At 39.7% G+C, this 21,843-nt stretch overlaps 1 protein-coding gene across 1 annotated transcript in view; it reads right to left on the bottom strand.

Annotated features, from left to right (window-relative positions):
* Positions 1-21,843, bottom strand: part of LOC149454897 (ubiquitin carboxyl-terminal hydrolase CYLD-like) — a 61,595-nt gene that overhangs the window by 7,689 nt on the left and 32,063 nt on the right. The window contains exons 6-14 of the mRNA XM_089687061.1: positions 21,637-21,805; positions 21,389-21,530; positions 14,528-14,650; positions 10,642-10,733; positions 8,672-8,735; positions 6,129-6,261; positions 5,335-5,440; positions 1,225-1,343; positions 798-1,005 (exon numbers count right to left, since the gene is read on the bottom strand). Coding sequence (XP_089543187.1) covers positions 798-1,005; positions 1,225-1,343; positions 5,335-5,440; positions 6,129-6,261; positions 8,672-8,735; positions 10,642-10,733; positions 14,528-14,650; positions 21,389-21,530; positions 21,637-21,805 — 1,156 coding nt within the window. The remainder of the gene's footprint in view (positions 1-797; positions 1,006-1,224; positions 1,344-5,334; positions 5,441-6,128; positions 6,262-8,671; positions 8,736-10,641; positions 10,734-14,527; positions 14,651-21,388; positions 21,531-21,636; positions 21,806-21,843) is intronic.

The raw sequence follows: 21,843 nt of genomic DNA, 5'->3' as shown, positions 1-21,843 counted from the left end.
TGTCAGTGGGAGGAATAGTGCCCCATCACTGGTGTCAGTGGGAGGAATAGTGCCCCATCACTGGTGTCAGTGGGAGGAATAGTGCCCCATCACTGGTGTCAGTGGGAGGAATAGTGCCCCATCACTGGTGTCAGTGGGAGGAATAGTGCCCCATCACTGGTGTCAGTGGGAGGAATAGCGCCCCATCACTGGTGTCAGTGGGAGGAATAGCGCCCCATCACTGGTGTCAGTGGGAGGAATAGCGCCCCATCACTGGTGTCAGTGGGAGGAATAGTGCCCCATCACTGGTGTCAGTGGGAGGAATAGTGCCCCATCACTGGTGTCAGTGGGAGGAATAGTGCCCCATCACTGGTGTCAGTGGGAGGAATAGTGCCCCATCACTGGTGTCAGTGGGAGGAATAGTGCCCCATCACTGGTGTCAGTGGGAGGAATAGTGCCCCATCACTGGTGTCAGTGGGAGGAATAGTGCCCCATCACTGGTGTCAGTGGGAGGAATAGTGCCCCATCACTGGTGTCAGTGGGAGGAATAGCGCCCCATCACTGGTGTCAGTGGGAGGAATAGCGCCCCATCACTGGTGTCAGTGGGAGGAATAGCGCCCCATCATTGGTGTCAGTGGGAGGAATAGTGCCCCATCACTGATGTCAGTGGGAGGAATAGTGTCTTGTATCAGTGAGAAAAATAAGAGTTCCAAGTGCAGCAGTTTGGAGACCACTTACATACTTTAACTTATTTTTATTTACAAAACAAGGTAACTGAAATACAAAGACTGAACACATCATGTACAGGTATAACCCACCTTCTCTGTCAGCCATGCTGTCAAAGAAAGCCCACAGAGGTCGTTTCTGGGAGTTCAGTCTAATAAAGGCAACATAGTGGCTAGTTTCTATACATAAAACAGCAAAGAGCTGCAAATACTGTCTCTGGAACACCGTCTGTCCATTTAGATTTTCAGGTACACACAGCTCCCTGGGATGATGGCTGCAGCGCTTTCTGTGAAGATGAACCTGTTCAGAAGAAAGTGTCATGTTAGAGCACCAAAAAGCATGTAGGACTCTTGAATTCAAGGGTCTGAAAAAAAGACCTTTGTCGACAGAGCAACCAATCAGGTTCAGAATGTAATTTTCTGGATATTGAAAAGAAAACCTGAAGTGGTTGTTATGAACTCCAGGCACTTCAGACACTTTTGAAATGAAATGAACATTTTCATGTCAGGAGAGTCATACCTGTGTACTGCAAATTGCACAGTATTGTTTTATGTGTCCTGGTGTGATCCCTGTGTCCTCATAACAGTCCAGACACTCCACTACTGCCAGTGACTGACAAATACAGCATTGCCTTGGGGCTGTAAAGAAGAGAAGAAAACTAATATTAAAATTCTAGATTGCATAATGTTATTTTGAGCTTTAAAAATATGTATAGTATGTCATGACATTTTATTACCAGAATTCCTATGCCAAGCAAATACTAACAAGACTGGTAAAGAAAAGTGTGAGGATTTTGCAACACTGTAACTTACTTGCCAGTAGCAAGATATGATATGAGCAAACTGAACTCCAAGTAAAAATAAAAGACACAAATGAACCCTTTTCACTGCTACAGCAATTTTTTGAGGTTTTTTGTTTTGCACACATAGTAAAATGCACATTTAAGGCCTGAAGAATAGTTAAAACCCCAAACAGAATACATTTTCTGAAATCAGAGATCCTGAAAAATAAAATGGTGGTAGTTTAAATTTTTTATATAACATGATCTTAGCGCACATTTTGGGGGATGGGTGGAGGTATAAAAACTGTAGCTGCTGACTTTTAAAAAACAGCCACTTACTTGTCCCTTGGTGTGTCCCCCGCAGCCCGTTTCACCGGCTGTCCTGTGTTCCAGGCGCCGGCATCTTCAGTGCAAGCACTCGGCTGTGACAGCTTGCGGCTTCACAGCCGGGTACCCACTGCGCATGCACGAGTAGTGCTGCGCTTCATGCATGGTCCTGTAGTCTTCTGGGACCTGTCACATGTTCCAAAAGACTACAGGGAGGGAGGACATCTTCTGCTTCCGGTCGCCTAGGCGAATGGACTGGAAGTGGGAGTGGGTACCTGTCAAATTCGGGTACCCACCCCCCCCCCCCACCACTCAAAGGTGCCAATCCTTAATGGAGAGCGGGGGACCAGTCTTTAAAGCGGAACTTTCCCTTTCTGGCCACAGTAGCTCAAGAAAGTGCACTTGAAACTGAAAGGACGTCTGTTGGTCTCTTCCCCTCTAACTGGCTGTGTGGAAAACCTGCCACTGCTGCTGATGTAAACCTCATATCAGTGGCAACAAAAGAGTTAATACAGCCCTGTATTTATTAACATAGTTTTATATGTTTAACTCAAGCAATGCAAGTACCTGAATTCGACTTGACATCAACCTCTTGCAAACCCCTGTACAGCAGACCTTAGACTGAAACAGGGGGAAGCAGAATTTTATATTATGGTGTCCACAAGGAAGAGACAGCAGATTGATAGAGGAATGACCATACAAGTGTGCTGCTTCTCCTGTCACTGTCCAGTCACAGGCAAAGGGAGGGACAGGACCTGTAGGTGTTAATTGCAGCAGAGAAAACGTAGGTCTCCTGCCCTGCCAGACAGGGCTATGCTTTGCTGGTAAAGCTGTTAAGCCGGGTACACATGGGAAGTTTTTTTTTTTCATTCAACCCAGCAGGCAGAACGAAAAAACCTTACATAATCACCACACTAACGCATCCAATGTTAGTGCGGTGAACTCCCTGCTGGGCTATTTTGTTCTGACAAAACAGATCGATTAGCACTCGCAGCCATTGGCTGATCAGATACTGGTTTTCCAACATGCTTGTGCAACAGAAGCCCATTGTCACACTGTCCAAAGAGGAGTTGTACACATGGGCCAAAAGTTGGCCAGTTCCTGCCAAAAACCAACCAGTTTCACCTAATTTTCGGTCCATGTGTACCCAGCTTAAATCTCAGAAATGGAGAGAAAAATACAAATTTTTCACAAAACTGCTGGCTTATATCTGTGTTAACCTTTTAGTTGCTGTTCAGCTTCAATAATATAAATATGCACCTAAATTGCAGCATACAAGGCATATTAAAATAGAATGTACTGGTGTGCAAAACTATTTTCGCTTTTCCTTGCATCTTGCCACATTTGAATAAAAATGCGCATGCATTATCTTTTTTTTTGTGTATTTCCTCAGATGTTAAATGATAAATATGCAATCATCTGTCAGGTACAGTAAATACATTTGGATCTAAAATACATTTTTATTGCTTGGTCTAAATCAAAAATGTGCTCCAAAAACAAAATGTAGTTTAAAACACAGAAAAACATACTGAACAGCAAGAAGAAAATGGAAAGATGGTGGTAAAAAGTATCCACGAAAATACATACATAATAACTAAAAAATTCTAACTTTTTCATCAGATTTACTACACTCCAGTAAAACTGTATTCACTAGGGTTTACAGGCTCATCAGTACTGCTTCAAGAACTGTAAGAAAGAAGCTTTTTTCACACAGTCTAGGAATGCAGCTATATCTTTGAATTTTGGCATCAGATTACTTGTTTTACTTGAAACTCATTTGGTCTATCCAATATCCTGTCACTGGAAGCATGTCGTTTGGGCCTTTTTGGGGACATCTCCATTGTATTGTAAACGATTTTTACATATTCCGTATTTTTATGCGAAAAAAAAGTACATCGCACCTAAATGGAAGACCCCTCACCCTCCACTGAGTTCTATGTGAATATGTCAGATTAAAGGCTAAACCAATCTTTTACAGAAAAATATTAAATGCAAATATATTTGCAGGAAAACAAATGTGCATTTATTACTTGTTTGCATAGGAGCCTGCAATGCATTGCACGTACGTTCAGTGAATCGCAGATGCAACGTCAGGCTCCTGAAGGGTCTTCCTCCAGCTCTCTGCCTGTATCGAGGTACAGGCTTTCAGTTGTAGAGCTGGAGAAAGTTTCAATTGACAACAAATCAATAACTACACTAGCGTTCCACTGAGAATTACAAGTCTGCTGTGTCACACAATCAAGCCAAATTCAAAAGTAACAATTTCTGTGTGTGGGGGGGGGGGGGGGGGAAGAACCTACGCTTGTGGTCAAGGGGTGGGGGCTGCTGTGGCACCCATTTGCACCATGTCACACCCTAAATAGGAGAGTAACATGTATCATGGTGTAAAAGGTGGAGTTATTAACTCTGTTCTCCCCCTCTACAAGGTAACATACACAGAGAGAAGCCATCTGCCTTTTTTTGATAACATTTGGGGATTGTGGGCTTCCATTGCTCAAACTACAGCTGATTCCTTCAAAACCTGCTTCATTGTGACCTGATAGAGTGTATTTTGTTCTCTCTTCCTTTATGATAGTTGTACCCTGATAAGATCCTCTCTGAGCCGTAATCTATAAACTCTTTAAAATGGACCATATGCTGCATGTACAGTTACTGTGTCCTATTGCACTTTAATCCTTTTTCCTGGTTCCTCCTCATTATCCTTAGGTGAGTATTGTTAGGTTTATAATTACCTTATGTAAACTCAATAAAAATCATCTTAACAAAATTGCAGAAAAAGGAAAGAAAACTGTAAAAATATTAAAGCACAGGCACAAAAATGGAAAAGTCATAACTCTTGTCCTCCTTACTGTACCATACATTTCTCACACATTCCCACCCACTGAAAATCTTTGCTTTAAGTCAGGGCAGTAACTACTAACTTTATTTTTTTTAAACTGGAACTCTGCTTTAAATAAATAAAATTCAGCAGCTACAAAATCTGTTTTAAAAAACAGACACTTACCTGTCCCTCATTCCCCCACCCCCTTCCCACAGCCAGTTTCACCGGCCGCCCTGTGTTCCCGGTGCTGGCATCTTCAGTGTGGGCACCCGACTATGACAGGTTGCAGCTTCACAGCTGGTTACCCACTGCGCTTTGTGAATGGTCCCATAGTCTTCTGGGACCCGTCACGTGTCCCAGAAGACTACGGGGAGGGAGGGGAAGCACAATTTCTGCTTCTGATTGCATCGGACGTAGGAGTGGGTACCTGTAAATTTCGGTTACCCGCTCCACAAAGGTATCAATCCTTAACGGGGAGCGGGCGACCAATCCTTAAAGCGGAACTACCCCTTTTGGGTGGAGCTCCGCTTTAATATCTTGCTTCTGTTTATTTGCTTGTTTTCTTTCTTCCTTTGCTATAAATAAGGCAAGGAAGCAAACTGATTACTATAAGTAACAGCTTCAATTTTGCTACAGTTTTTGAACATTGGTACCTCTCTGTCTCTGCTGTCTGTCTTTTAGCTTAATAGTTTTTAATTACCATCTTCAAGGAGATCGGTGATGTCCAGTTGCAACGTTGGACTAATTTTTGGAAACATCTTGTTCTTTCCATCTCTGGGCATCTGAATGATGAGGCAAGATGGAACCTGGCATAAAGGACAGAAGCAATAATTACTTTTTTTTTTTCTTAATACTAAATTTAATTGAAATATAAGATATGATCCATCAATTTCCATGCAAAGCACAGAAGAAAAATGTCAAAGAGTGATGAAATGAAGAACACATCCATAACATGGACACATTAAAGGAGCATTGTGTCACAGATCATCATCACAGTTGGAAACAACTGAATGTTATTACTCAACAGAAGAAGAAAAAGTAAAAAGAATAAAGTAAAATAAACTTAAAACAAACTGATGACACATACATCGCCTGCTGTATACCATTTATACAATAAAGAAAAAATGAGAGAAAACAGATTGTGCTGTGTTCTTTTCTACTGTTAAAAAGTGAAATTGGTCAAGCATATAACTGTGCTATAATTATAACTTATTATTATACAGAATTTATATAGCGCCAACAGTTTGCTCAGCGCTTTACAATATAAAGGGAGACAATACAGCAACAATACAGTTCAATACAAGAGGGATAGGAGGGCCTGGTCCTTGGAGCTTACAATCTAGGAGATTAAGTAGTGTGCACTTTGCATTATTATTTTATGCATTGTGCTGCTGCCAAATGATTGTCTGATTACCTAATTAGGTAGGTGTACAGTCGTCCCTAACAAATTGCTCTTGGGGTTGTATTAAATGCAGACATGACTTTTTTTCTTACCTCAGTAAACTTGAGATCGCCGTTAACCATGGACCACTCCAGCAACTGCTGCACTGATGGCACATCCACTGACTGCCTCTTCTCCATGAAAATCTGATAAAATATACAGCCCTGCGGCTCCTTCTTAGGTGTCCTAAATGAAAAAAAATGCCATGTACTTAATGAGGCACTACTAAACCACATCATACAAACTTTGACAAATGTAATATTTCCATGTTAACACTAATGAAACATCTTCATTGGTTTCATTACAGCTGCTACAGAATATGTAGCAAAGATAGGACAGGGATATGTAATAAAGGTATTCCTGAAAAGATATGTTGGAGCCTTTATAACGTGGCAAGGAAAAGTATGTGTACTCTTTGGAATCATCTGGTTTTCTGAAGTAATTTGTCATAAAATGTGAACTGATCCTCATCTAAGTCACAAAAATAGACAAACACAAAATGCCTAAAATGGAACTTCACCAAAAGGGAAGTTTTGCTCATTTTTTTTTGGAGGGGGGCTGCGTCTTTTTTGTACCAAACATGGTGCTGGGTATTCTTTAGGAACAATTCAACTTTCGTTTCATCAGTCCACATTTTGCCAGTAGCAATGCAGTCTGTTGCTCTTTGGAAAACTTCAGATAGGCAGTATTTTTTGAAGAGCAGCGGCTTCCTCCATGGTGTTCTGCCATGGACACCCTGCTTGTTCAAAGACTTACATATGGCAGACTCATGAACAGGGATGTTTGCCAGTTTGTTTTCAAGCCTTTAGCTGTTACTTGTGGGTTTTTCTTTACCTCACTGAGGATTCTGCATTTTGCCTTGGAAGTCATCTTGGCTAGGCACTCGCTTCTAGGAAGAGAAGCCACAGTACTAAACTGTCTCTATTGATAGACAATTTGTCCAGCTGTCAACTGATGGATGCCTAAACACTTTGATATTGCTTTGTATCCCTTTCCAGCCTCATGCAAATTAGCTATTCTTGATCGTATGATTTCAGAGAGCTCCTTTTTGCGAGGCATGAGTCACATCAGCGGATGCTTATGAACAGCAATCTTAAAATGTTTGAGTGTCTTTTATCAAAGTAGCCCTAAACCACACCTCCAAACTCATTTCATTAATTGGATTCCAGATGTGCATACTACTGACTCTAGTTTGCTTTTGTTGAAGTAATTTGTCTATTGGTTTACTTACTTTTTCCTCCAACACTGTGAATGTTAATAGGAGACCTCAGTAAACACATAAGAAATTAGAATTGTTTGTGTTGTTATCAGCATTAGCACACTGTGTTCATCTACTGCTGCTACCTGGATCAAATTATATTTTATGCAAATTACTGCAGAAACCCAGTTAATTCCAAGGGGTTTCACACCCTGGGAGGGTGGCAGCGAAAAGAGAATGACACAATATCCACCTCTATAAAGAGAGAACATGATCGGCAGAAAAATCCACTACTTCTGACGAGGAAATTAACTGGAGCCCCATGAATCAACCCAAGCAGAAAACATTTTAGCACATTTTTTTGCACAGTTTCTGCTCACACAGGTTAGCCTATACATTGACTAATCATAGTCAATGGCAGTATGCCACTAAAACAAGGTAGGTGGGATCAGGAAGTTTCCATTTAAGAAGAGTTTTTAGTGGGCATATAAAGTAGCATAAAAAATAAACAATTCAAATTAGCATCCAAGGTCCACTACATCCAAGACACCCAACAGGAGCACCTTGGGTTCTAATCCAAGGGTTGACTCACATTTTCTCTTAAATCCAGTTACCATTGCCATGCAGAAAGGCCGAATAGAGGGGCAGGTCCACACCATATGAAGGATCCTTCAGTGGAGTGACAGCGAATGCAGGAAGAGTCAGCCGAGCAGTGGATAGTGGCCAGGCATTTAGGGGTAATATAGGCTCTATGAAGAAACTTATGAATTAATGAATCAATCCCTAGCTGAGATCATATTCATTACATAATGGCTTGTACAGTCATCCCAGTCTTCCTAGTCCAAAGTTGGCAGTTCATTACGCAAATTCTGATAAGCACAAGTCATTTTGGTAGCATACGCTAGGGACAGGGAGGATAATGGTTTCCCAATCACACTGGAGGTGAGCAGTCTCTCAGTAGGATCTGAGTCCACTTATCAATTCTACATTTAAACATTGGATTTCTAAACTGACAAACGGCCTGTGCACCACACATAATGAGGTAAAACCTCACGCTTAAAACTGCACTGTTCACTGTGAATTTCTCCTCCATGTAGCATATTATTGCTAACATTTTACTTTTCCTCCACATCCTGTCCTGGTGACCAAGATACCAACAGGCACTCAGACAGCAATACAAACCTGACAGATATTTGTTCCATCAATTAGAGATTCTAGTTCTAGCCTCCTTTTTATGATATACTTGCTGCATGCATCTCTCTTTTGTATCCTTCTTTGCTTTCTACTACAATAACATTTCCAGAGCAATAGAAAAAAAATCATTTCTATAGGTTACTGTACTTTTCCTTATTAACTGAAGACTAAAGGTGCGGCTTTTAATGAGAATACCTCACTTACCGGATGTAAAAGAGAGGCTCTACCCTGAGAACCTGGAATAACTGGTTTAGAAACTCCTCTGGATCTGTAAATATGGAAAAGTGGAAGGTGAGACATGCATATAAGGTTATATTATTAGACTTACAGCATCATGTGATTAATAAGGACACGTAATGTTTTGCCATAGTGTCTTAAAGAGATCCTGTTGCCCAATCAGTGAAAAGTGATGCGATCTCTTTCAAGTCACCCCTGACCCAGTTATTCTCTACTTCTGAGCATTGCTTTCCTTCTGTTGCTGGTACTGCAAAACATCTGTTATATGAAGCAATGCTCAGGCCTAGAAGCCAATCACTACATCAAAACACTGTCACATGACAAAGTGATAATCTCCCTTTGTAAGCTCCCACACTGGCCGACAGCAGGTATTTTTTGGCACTTGCATCAGAGTTAGGAGCAGCGGGAGAGCGATATGGATAGAAGTACAAGGCAGTTGGGGAAGGGGGTGCCACCGGAATGAACCCTTCCTGTGCTCTCTTGAGCGTCACCATGTACTGCTTGTGTTAAAGTAGAACTAAAGCTAAAACTTTTTTTTTTCGTTTTGGATAGAGTAAAGGAGGATTATAACCCCTGCCAGATTTTTTTTTGTACCCATGTGTCCCATTGGGGAGATTTACCTTCACTCCCTGTCCCATAGCCACAACAGGATATAAGAGCAAATCTCTCTTAGTGTTCAAACTCCTTTCCACTCTAACCAAAACTTTAAATAAAAAAATAAATTTTTGCCTTTATTTATTCTTTTTTTGTTCTGCTTGAGCTAATTATCCCTGTTCTGAACTTCTTTCAGCCCTGCCTGTGTTAACACTTCCCTGCTGCACCTTTGTCTATGCTAACACTTCCTCAACTTCCTGCATTAATCTGTTCCCTGATAACTACCCACATGCTACTTAAAGTGGAACCTTAAGTAAATAATAAAAGTGGGTGAACAGGTTACATAGTTAGTCTAGCTGAACAAAGACAAAAGTCCATCCAGTTCAACCATAAAAAAAAAAAACAGGTAGGATTTTTCATGCAAAAACAGACATGCTTTCTTTCTTCTGCATTCTTCTTACCTACCAGCCTGTCCGCCTCTGTACAGTGAGTGACGTTATGTCAGCCTAGCCAATGAAAGCAGCTGGTGCTTGATACCGGGAAGCTAGCCGTTCAAAGAGGTCAACAGCCGATGGGAAGCTCAGGACATTGCATCGATGGAGGCGAGTATGGTTCTGCTTTAATGCATATTGCTGCTTTTCTATCCCCTCTATTCCAGTTCTGTTCTTACCCTCCGTCCCCCTTCCAAACACTCACTTCTGATTTGCTGTTATTCTGACAGACTAAGCATCATACTGCACAGATATACTGGGATATAAATGGCCAATTTCAGTCAGGGATTGTTATTCTTAAAATGACCATTCATGTGTGCAGTAACTAATAATAACCAATAAAAAATGATGTCAGATCAATAGATGTGAGATTCTAATTGGCTGGGTAACTGCACTTAAAGTAACACTAAACAATATCCATATTCTCCAAAAATCATCCATACATATCCTCTAACCAATGGCCCTGTAATCTGTTTTTCATGAAATTGTTCCTTACTGTACTTTTCTGCCTTCTTCTAACATCCTCCATAACCTCTCCCTTTATTCCATCTTCTGTTTGTTTGGAATAAACAGTACACATTAGTTTCAGTCATGTGCACTGTTCTATTTACACTACAGATCACATAGGGGAGGCTGAAAGCAAAAGAAAGCAAAAGAAGGGATTTTTCTGAGTTAACAATACATACCTGAATATAATTTGACTTTTTAGAGAATTTAAAGAACTCTGTATTGAATAAGTCTACTAATGTCTGGTAAGGAGGACAATGTGCAATCTGAGAGATGCCATGAAAAAACAGCTTGTTGTATGAGGTTGCATTACTATAAGGCATTCTGAAATATTACTGTAGTCACCTTTTTCTTCATTGGTGAAGCCTGTGCTCTTTCCTGCAGCCTCCAAAATCTTCCTTAAGGCCATTATTTTAGTAGCACATACGTACCCATTCCTAAACAAACATAAGACAGAAGGAATACATGGAGATAAATAGATATACTTTTTTTTTTTTTTTAAATCATAGACTAACATTTTACACTAAGAGTAAAAGAATGAGATTTTTGAAAAAAAAACAAAAAAAAACAAACACATTTATACTCACCTAGGTGGATGCAGCATGGATCCAATGCTGCATCTGCCCCCTGACAGCTCTGCACTGAGAACTGAGTGATCAAACACCACTGATCACTCAGTTCTCAGTATTCTGTGAGCAGAGATCCAGGGATGTCAGTATCTCGTTCTCTGCTCTGCCTCTACAGCAATCACTGTAGAACTGGGCTGTGGAGGGGTGGGAATGGCTGGCTCAGGCTCTCATTAGATCACTGAGAGGCTGAGCCAGGTGCCAGACCAGGATTCTGAGTGGATCCAGCCCAAATGGGTGAGATCGTCTCAGAGCCTGGACCGGTTCTGCACTCCTGTGATCCATAGGAGAAGTATAGCCAAAATAGCTTTGGCTATACTTCTACTTTAAATCACCTTTTCTGTTACTAACAAAAGTCAAGAAGAAAAACACAGTTTATATCTATTAATAAATAACAGGATTTCCAAGAGGTTAATGGCCATGCAAACACAAACATTTTAAATACTGCCAAATGCGGGTTCAGTAGTAAAATAAACAGTCAATGTTACCTGTCAGGAGGTACATCCATGTGAGCCAAAGTGAGTGAAAATACTTTGCAAATGAACAAGCGAAAATTAACTGAGAACTTTAAGCAAAGATTGTATGAAGATAACTGTTTACTGTGGCCTTGAGAGGAGAGCATGAAATAGAGAAAAGGAGGAAAAAAAAAAAGAAGTAAAACAGGCAGGGTTAAAAGCTGAGAAAGTTGCAGACAGTAAGGCATAGGGGAGAAAGAACTGGGCAGTCCAGATACTTGTTTACATTTTAACATTACACTTTAACACTCATAAGCTGGATATTTATTTAATTTGGAGCAATGATCAATCTTGCCCCTAGAGTTCCCAAGACATTGGGTGCTTTTGCCCCAAATCATACAGAAAAGAATCCTCACCATTACACTGCCTTCATAAAGAAGGATAATCTTTATTCCACAGTCAAAAAAAAGAACACCATCAGCCATTGTTTTTGGACTTTGCTGCGAAAGTAAAGTCTTTTCCCTGCTAGGTCCTAAAATGTTGGTTGGTGTGTCAGTGAGAATTATTTTCTATGTGCATTCTAAAGAGGATGCCACCCACCTGCTCAACTCAGCACTCTGAAATAAAACAAGATCAGTTGGTCAGTAAGGTGTGCTACTGATATACAGACTTTCTGCCACAAACCACCCACATAACACTTGCCTACTAAACTAAAAATTGCTACATGAGCAATAAAGAACATCTGTTTAAAAAAAAAATGCTACATGAGTTTAGTGTAAGGGATATGGATACACTTTGTACCTTTTGTATTAACAAGCTTTAAAAAATGATGAGGGCTTTTACATTTGTATGTGATAGCAAATTAGTCTCAAAATCCTATCCACCTCCATGCTAAACTCATGCAGAATGTATATAAAATGTGCTTGTTTGATATCACCCTACATCACAATTAAGCATATATAAAGTGGATATAAAAAGTCTACACACCCCTGTTAAAATGTCAGGTTTCTGTGATGTAAAAAAATTAGACAAAGAAACATAATTTCAGAATTTTTTCCACCTTTAATGTGACCTACAAACTGTACAACTCAATTGAAAAACACACACCCTCTTATAACTGGGGATGTAGCTGTGTTCAGAATTAAGCAATCACATTCAAAAGCATGTTAAACAGGAGTCAGTACACACCTGCCATCATTTAAAGTGCCTATAATTAACCTCAAATACAGTTCAGCTGTTCTAGTGGGTCTTTCCAGACATTTTCTTAGTCGGATCCTACAGCAAAAGCCATGGATCACAGAGAGCTTCCAAAGCATCAGAGGGATCTCATTGTTAAAAGGTATCAGTCAGGAGAAGGGTACAAAAGGATTTCCAAGGCATTAGATATACCATGGAACACAGTGAAGACAGTCATCATCAAGTGGAGAAAATATGGTGCAACAGTGACATTACCAAGAACTGGATGTCCCTCCAAAATTTATGAAAATACAAGAAGAAAACTGGTCTGGGAGGCTGCCAGGAGGCCTACAGCAACTTTAAAAGGAGCAAGTACTTTTATGTGGCAAGTACTGGCTGTGTGGTACATGTGACAACAATCTCCCGTATTCTTCATATGTCTGGGCTACGGGGTAGATTACCAAGTCGGAAGCCTTTTCTTACAAAGAAAAACATCTGAACCCGGCTAATCTGAAGTCTTGCAAAAGCATGTGGGAAAATGTGTTATGGTCTGATGAAACCAAGGTTGAACGTTTTGGCCAAAATTCCAAAAGATAAGTTTGGCGCAAAAACAACACTGCACATCACCAAAAGAAGACCATACCCACAGTGAAACATGGTGGTGGCAGCATCATGTTTTGGGGATGTTTTTTGTCAGCTGGGACTGGGGCCTTAGTCAAGGTAGAGGGAATTATGAACAGTTCCAAATACCAGTCAATTTCGGCACAATATGACAGATTTGGAGTGTTTTTGCAAGGAAGAGTGGACAAATATTGCCAAGTCAAGATGTGCCATGCCGATAGACTCAAACATACTGAGTGCTGGAATAAAATCAAAAGGTGCTTCAACAAAGTATTAGTTTAAGGATGTGCACACTTATGCAACCATATTATTTTAGTTTTTTATTTTTACTTCCCTCCACCTAAAAGATTTCAGTTTGTAGGTTATATTAAAGGTGGAAAAAGTTCTGAAATTATTTATCTTTGTCTCATTTTTGTACATCACAGAAATCTGACATTTTAACAGGGGAGTGTAGACTTTTTATATCCACTGTAGTACCCAGGGTGCACTTAGCAGGTACAACAAAAATATGCAGTTTAGCTGTTCTTGTCCAAATTCTTTAGAAAAGCAACAGCAACTGTTGACTTGTTGCAAAATAATAAAGATTTCTGTGATGTTACTTTAAAGTGTGTGTCAATGCAAAAAATACAAAATGCAACACTTGAACATTTTTTCCCTTGTTTTTCCACTCAAACAACCCAGAACTACAGAAAATGTACCTGTTGATTTGTCCGAAATACTCTCAACTCCTAAGCCCCATAGTGGGCTGACACACAGCTAAGTGTTGTCAGCCTTCTTCAGTGTCTTTTGCTAAACCATTCAACTACTCTCAGATCTGTACACCATAAAGGCTAATCATTCTGTAGTCCAAGAGAACAATAATGAGGGCTTAACAGACTCTTTGAGATAACATAGTAAATCCAGCCATATACTAGTAGAATTTTGTTCGAATTGTTTTACTTTAAAAATATTTGGTTCAGTTTTCTAATCATTATAAGGGGTGAAATCAACATTTTATTTTTAAAGGAGCAGGATGGAAACTTTTTCTCAAACAAATTTTTAACAGTGAATTTAATTTGTTTGGTAAAGTCCATTTGTTAAAAGTTTTTTTTTTTTTTTAAAAGACTTTCATCAAGTCATCGACTGTACTGAGAATTTTCTATGCTTGTTCATTAATCAACTAGTGTATGACCAGCTTATGTAAACCAAGGGCATAGGACAGCTCTTAATTTCTGACTAGATCAACAACTTTTTTTACACTTATCAAACAGATATAACAAAATGCTTCCATTGATTTATTAGATAGACCAAAAGTGAGTAAAAGAAGTTTATTGCTACGGCTTACGTATACTTTATATTAATATGTGCACTCACTTTCGTAAAGGGTTAACTATCTCAGTGCGCAGCAAGTCTCGGGTATCCACATATGTATCACCATCATTCTTATCTGGAGGACGCAGCAGCATGGTATCCATTACCGAGGAGCATGCAAACATACTGGTAAAACAATAAAGAAGAAAAAAAAAAAAATGTATTGGCACAATATATTACAAAAGATATAAAAAAAAACTCGAGTGCACCTTAACCAAACTTGTTACAATTAATATGCATTACAATTGTCTTTTGTTTTTATATATGGGCATACTTTCTGAAGCCTTTTTAGATGAACATGAATGTAATTTTAAAGAATTGACTTACTGTCGTTTGTTTGCAGTAGTTTGTACCTTAATCTTAATTTTAGTGTCGTTATAAATCGGACAAATTATAGAATATAATTTATACTTCTTGTCTACAGTGGCAATATTTTTCTTAAACACAGATCACACAGAACAATAGAAAAAAGGTGATTTTTTTTTTTTCGTTTTTCATACAACGTTGAAAATAAAAAAGGAGGAGTTTTTGTAAGACAATCAATATCACCAAAAGAAAGCTTTCTTTTCCAGGAAAAAAAAAAAACACAAAATGCTTTGCTATCTTAAGTTGGGCAGACAGCAGAAATGTAAAAATTGCTTTGGTCCATAAGAGTGTACAGTTGAGAGATAAAGTGGTTGAAGTAATCCTGATATTCTTATGCCCTCTTTTATCACTAGGGAATGAACAGAAATAAAACAACTGTATCAGCAGAAGCCCCCTCCAACCACCACCACTTCCTTTTTACACTATTCATGGGAAGATTTGTATTCTCGATACACTTAATTTTTGGAGTGATTTTCTCTGTCTCTTGTGGGTTGAATGACCAAAATTAGAGCCATCTATAAACCAGCCTTATAGACCCTCTGGTGGTTTTTGCAAGTTCTAACACAGCCCCTAATAGCATCAACTAGAGGCAAAGTAACTGCTAAACTTCCAATAAAATATATATATTTAGCAAATTTGTTCTTTTAGCTCAAACTCTTTAAAGATTAAGAAGGAGGAAAGATTTTAATGTGAGAAGTTTCGAAAATCTTCAAATTTCTTAGTGGTCAGTGCACAAGGGCTGAAAAAATAGGAAAACCAAGGCTTTCCACTTCCACTTTACACTGTAAAATTATTTTCTTGAAGTTCATTAACCTCCCTAGCGGTCTGATTATGTCCATATTTCTGTGCTCAAAGAGGTAAATTTTTTTGCATGGAAATATGTATTTTTTTTATTGTAGGCCTGTAATTTTTAGGAATAACTCACTGAAATCTGTCCGAACAAGAGTCTAGTAAACATTCCAGGTATGTTAAAATTTGAAACACGAAATCATAAATAATAAATAATCATAAAAAATAATAATAATATAATAATAAATTTAATTCAATAATATAATCAAACCAAAAACACTGAAATTTGAAATATAGCGCCAAGTTCACACATCACTGAGCAAAGTCGCAGAATCGTTTTCAGTGTCTGATGACGAATTTCCCCACAAATCATTATCACTCAATTCTGCAAGTAGTTCTAATTTATTATCGTTCTCTAGCTGGTCTAAAACCGATTTTGACCTAAAGGGACGCTTTTTGGATTCCACGGACATTTCTCAATTTCCAGGCAGAAAGAACGGTAAAAATGCAGTCAGGGCACAGGACAAAGCACTAGGGACAAAATGTATGTCAAATGCTTTGATACAGTAATGTTTTACTATGTTATTTTAGTGAATGTCACTTTTTGTCATTTTCAAAATTTCCCGACAGTTCCCTCCCCGTACGTCCCGACGCTCGCAGGAGACCGAACCAAGATGACAGATGCCGGCATCTGCCGGAGGAAATTACAGGGGACACTGCAGGAGGGACATCGCAGGGGACAAGGTAAGTGATCGAGGGATCCCGGAGCAGCGCCGCATGGTAAGCCCGAGTGTAGCTCTGGGTTACCGATTTTGGTACTGAAACTTTACCCCGAGCTACACTTGGGAATACCGCCAGGGAGGCTAAAGGATACAAGTTAGAAGCAATTCTGGAACACTGGGTTATCCTGCTGCCTAGAAGAGATTTGATACTAGCAGCTGTGAGAAAGCCAGGTAAAGCCCCTTCCACTCTCATCATGTTCCAGTTTTGTGATGTTAGGGGTAAATCATAAGAATAGAGGAGTGGGACCTGTGTCCGTTACCTCCAAGAAAAGGATTTTACAGGAAGTAAACAATCCTGTTTTCTGAATCATTCATTAACTTCTAGCCGACCAGCCACTGTAGAAATACAGTGGCAGGTCGGCATGGCTGGGCAAAACCACGTTTTAAAACATGCGTTTGCAAAACAGGTAGGGGGCGCGCACGAGGCGCGTGCACGCCCTACCCATCCCGCCGATCGCGGCCGCGGGTGTCAGTTGCCGGGTCACGGCCGGTCATTACCTACCGTGTCCCGGCGATTAGCGGCAATCACTGACAGAGAGGACGACTGCAGTGCTTACACTGCAGCTGTGCTTTCTGTCAGTCCCCTGTCAGCTCCTGACATGCTGATCCGGAGAGAAGAGTTTATCTCTCCGCATCAGTGTGTTCCTGTGCAGTACACACCCCCGCCCCCTAGTAAAACACTCCCCTCACACAGTTAACCCTTTCAGTAAATAAAAAAGTTAACCCCTTCCTCCCCAGTGCCATTAGTACAGTGTCAGTGTTTTTTTTTTTGCACTGATCACTGTATTGGTGTCACTGGGGATGTCAGTGACCCCAAGTCAGTTCCCCCCCCAGGTGTCAGAATGTCCGCCGCAGTCCTGCCATAAGTCGCTGATCGTCGCCATTATTAGTATAAAAAGAGATTAAAAATCCCAGTATCTTTCCCGCCATTTGTAAACGCTATAATTTTCACGTAAACCAATTAATTTACACGTATTGTTTTTTTTTTTTTTTTTTAGCAAAGACATGTCGCAGAATACATTTTGGCAGAAATTTATGACTAAATTTGATTTTTACATTTTTTTCTACTGGACATGTTTTATAGCAAAAAGTCCAAAATATTGTTTTTTTCCCTCAAAATTGTCAGCCTTTTTTTATAGCGCAAAAAATAAAAAATGCACAGGCGATCAAATGCCACCAAAAGAAAGCTCAATTTGTGGGAAAAAAAAGGATGTAAATTTTATTTATGTACCGTATTGCATGACCGCGAAATTGTCCATTAAACTAGCGTAGCGATGTATAGCAAAAAAATGGCATAAATGGCAGTATCTATACCATAGTTTGTAGACGCTATAAAGCTTTCACATAAAGCAATCAATATACACTTATTGGGATTTTTTTTACCAAAAAGATGTAGCAGAATACATTTTGGCCTAAATTTATAACTAACTTTGAGTTTACTATATATTTTTTTAGCTGAAAGTAAAAAATATTGTTTTTTTTCAAAATTTTTGGTCTTTTTTTGTTTATAGTGTGAAAAATAAAAAGCGCACAGGTGATTAAATACTACCGAAAGAAAGCACTATTTGTGGGGAAAAAAAGGACGTAAATTTCATTTAGGTGCAGCATTGCATGACCATGCAATTATCAGTTGAATTAGTGCAGCACCGAGTAGCAAAAAGAGGCCTTGTCATTAAGGGGGGTAAAGCCTCAGGAGGGCAAGTGGTTAAAGTGGAAATGCATCTTCACAAAAAATTTTTTTATGGCTTTAAGCCATAATATACTAGTATTTACAGAATTTTAACACATTACACAGACTTACATAACTAGGAATCCCCTCACATCGGCACAGTTGCTGCCACCTTCTTCTGGTCTTCCTTCCTTTTTTTAAGTTTATTTCCACTTTAGGGGTAGTAATATTTGTGAGAGACATTCAAAATCAGTACCAACAGCATGTACCACATCCAGACAAGGAAAGGGAAATCTGCTGAGGATGTTTTGGAGCAGGACAGAGAGCGATGGAAAACCAATGTTCTTATTAAGATGAAAGCAAGAACCACCTTGGGAAGAAAAGAGACCGTAGGCCTCAAAGGCAACCTGGTCTTTGTGTAGCACAAGAAAAGGTTCTTTACAAAGTTAAGTCCACTAACATAAAAACTTGCCTAAAAGAGGGGATGGCAACCTTGTGGGTTGGGGTAGACAGATGGATATCCCTGGGAAGTTTAAAGAGTTTTGTGAAGGATCGATTCCAGGTTAAGATCCCATGGCATCACTGGGGGTGTACAGGGAACAATGCGAGCGACACTCTGTACGAAGGATTTTACTAAGTGAGAAGCAAGTATTCTCTGAAAGGGATGAGATTTCATCCTTGATAATACGCAGACCCAAAATTTTGATCCAGGCCAGACTGGAGAAAAGACCAGTTTCTTCCCACAGAGTACCATGTTTGTCTGTGTTTTCTCATGTTTGTAGACATGTTTCTTCCCACAGAGTACAATGAGAAATATGCTTTCTAGGGGCAATGGTAGACTGAGAGAATTTTATTTCCTAGTTTTGAGAAGCACAGGGATAACAGAGTCAGGTAAACCCTGTCTTTTAGGTCCTGTGCTTCAACAGGCAAGCTGTTAAAGTCAGTGAGAGACTAGTTCCCCATCAGGGGATTGGATGGCAATGGGAAGATTCCATAGCTGCCATTCAGTCCAAACGCAGTCTTCCACTGTCATTCACAAGGGAGGTGGAACCTGAGAGGGAACTTGTCAGAGTTCCACATCAGGCTCCACCAATCCCACAAAAAAAATTGCCCACTGCGCCTGTCTGTAGGAGGGGAGCAGTGGCTGGGAAAGGAGGTTAGGAGCACTGAGCCTCTGATTTTATCAGTATGAATACTCTAACCTCAGTGTGACAAATTCATGTGCCATTTCCTGACTGGCACATGAATTTGTCGAAAGCGCCAGCGTTTGTGATGCAGAGGTACGACGGAATTCTAAACAGTGCCAATGACACTCTAAGAATTCATGGATTGTATGATACTGTAAAGTAAATTCAATCTGCGTTCACTTTATTTCGCTTTGCACTCCTGTGGGATAGATTTACTAAAGCTTGGACACTCAGAATCTGGTGTAGCTGTGCATGGTAACCAATTAGCTTCTAATTTCAGCTTGTTAAATGAAGCTTTGGCAATAAAACCTGGAAGCAGATCGGTTTCTATTCAGAGCTGCACCATATTTTGCACTCTCCAGTCTTCGTAAATAATCAACTATGTGTAGAAGAGGCAGGAGACAGTGTACTAGATTGTAAACTCGAAAGAGCAGGGCCCTCGAACCCCTCGTGTATTGTATTGTTACTGTTTTGTCTCATCTTCTGTCCCCCTTGCTTTTGTACAGCGCTGAGCAAACCCTTTGGCGCTATATAAATACTGTATAATAATAATAATAATACTCACTGAGATATACAGAGAGAATACTTGGCAGTTAAATGACAGATAGCCATCATGATTCCCCCAAATCAGAATATTATATAAAATGTCAGACTATGAAAATATTAAAATGGCAGTTCTGATGACCACACAGTGTTTTAACATAGACGTAAAGAGTTAGAACACCCTACTGACAGAGGTCAGTTCAGTTTTGTCCACTCTTACTGTTGTCCAAGCGTTATTGTAAATCTGCTTTGTCACAAAAAAACTGTGCGGTCAGTAGAGGTACAGAAAATAAAAACAAGTGTGCAGTCTTCACTAGGAAATCTTGCAAAGAAACTTGCATTACTGATGCAATAAACAAGTGGGCTTATTGGCTTTGTAAGAAAGGGTTAGGCAGCATTCAGGCAACTGAATATTAACTAAGGCAACTAAGTATTAGGTAACATGAAAGCCATCCCATACAGATAATTAGCCAAAAAAAGATAATAGCAATCTCCATGCAGGGAGAGACACAGAAAAACACAGCATGAACAGTTTGTATCAGAGCACTAGTCCCTCTTTTGGGAAAAACTTAGATGTGCTAAAAAGGAGCTCAATTAATTTTATTTGTGGCTTAGTGATATCACAGGTATACTTCAGTGTGCAAAATCTGCACATAGTCCTAGAGAATGCAAAAGCAGTACAACTAAGAGTTACACTACGAATGAGAGCAGAGACAATAGCAATAGGGCCAGCAAGAAGTCCACACAAAGCATCAGCTTCTTATGTGACTCCAGTCTATAGTTAGAGTGTTCATTTAGTAACTGCACATCAGTGAAGGGTAAATGATCTGGCCCTCAGCCAATATATAGTTAATAATATGAAAGATATAAAAGAATATGCATCCTTTACAAGCATTAACCTTGCTTTAAAGTATAACTAAAGGCAAAACTTTTTTTTTAAGTTTTGAATAGGGTATAGAGGGATTAGAAAGCTTGTCGATTTTTATTGATGTCTGTGCAAACCCCCCCCCCCCCCCCCCGTTAAGGAGATTCACCCTCTCTATTTGTCCTATTTACCATTATCATTGAAAGTAAAAGAAAATACTACATTTTGGGTTGTCCTCTGAAAAGTAATAGAGGGGAAATCTTCCAATGGGGACACTAGGTCCGATGACCTGGGGGTCCCCAAGGAATTCGCTTAAATTGCAGGGATTTCCTCTCACATCCTGTCTGGCTATGGGACAGGAAGTGAAGGGATATCTCTACAATGGGACACAGATGGTGAAAAAAAATCTGACAAGGGTTGCAACCCTCCCTTGCTCTACCCAAAATAGAAAAAAAAAAAATTGCCTATTCTCCTTTACATTGGGATGCAAAACTAACCTACAAAAGCCTGTAATAATTCTGTTAGCAGAGGGCAGTGTCAGTACCTATCAACTACAAACCATGAACTGTACTACTTTTTGGTGTTCAATATTAATTTTTATATTACAGACTATATTTTTATAATTACAGATGATATTAGAATGAAACATTCATGTATTCTCACCAGAATAATGTTGCATCCAAATAACAGGAGTTGCAGTGTCCTTGTATCCCCTTTTTCCAGCCAATCATACGTTCTAATCCTTCTTTGTCTGCAGCAGGTGGAGTGTTCTCCTCAACACATTTGCTAGTGTACTCTTGGAATGCTGTAATGCAGATAGATTCCAGAAGTTAGAAAAATCTGTAAACTTTGTCTTTTTTTCCACCACTCCCATAAAAATCCGTAAACCAACAAAAGCCTGCAATGCTTACCAATAGAGTTACATCTCTGAATCTGATTGGTTGGACCATGCAATGAATAGAAACGAAAGTCTGGACGGCAGTTTCGCAGTTTCACAAACAAGGCTTTGTTGGGTCCGCAGTTGAAATATCTTACTCCTCTGTAAACCCCATCAGTGTAGGCAGAGGGGATCTCTTCCTCCTATCAAAACATCAATAAAAAAAAAAAAAATAAAGCTA

This window comes from Staurois parvus, unplaced genomic scaffold (genome assembly GCF_062004578.1).
Source record: "Staurois parvus isolate SC_StPar_1 unplaced genomic scaffold, SC_StPar_1.0 ptg000415l, whole genome shotgun sequence".
In the NCBI taxonomy this organism is placed as follows: Eukaryota; Metazoa; Chordata; class Amphibia; order Anura; family Ranidae; genus Staurois; species Staurois parvus.
Note: the sequence above shows the minus strand (reverse complement) of the source record. Positions and strands in the feature narration are given on the sequence as shown.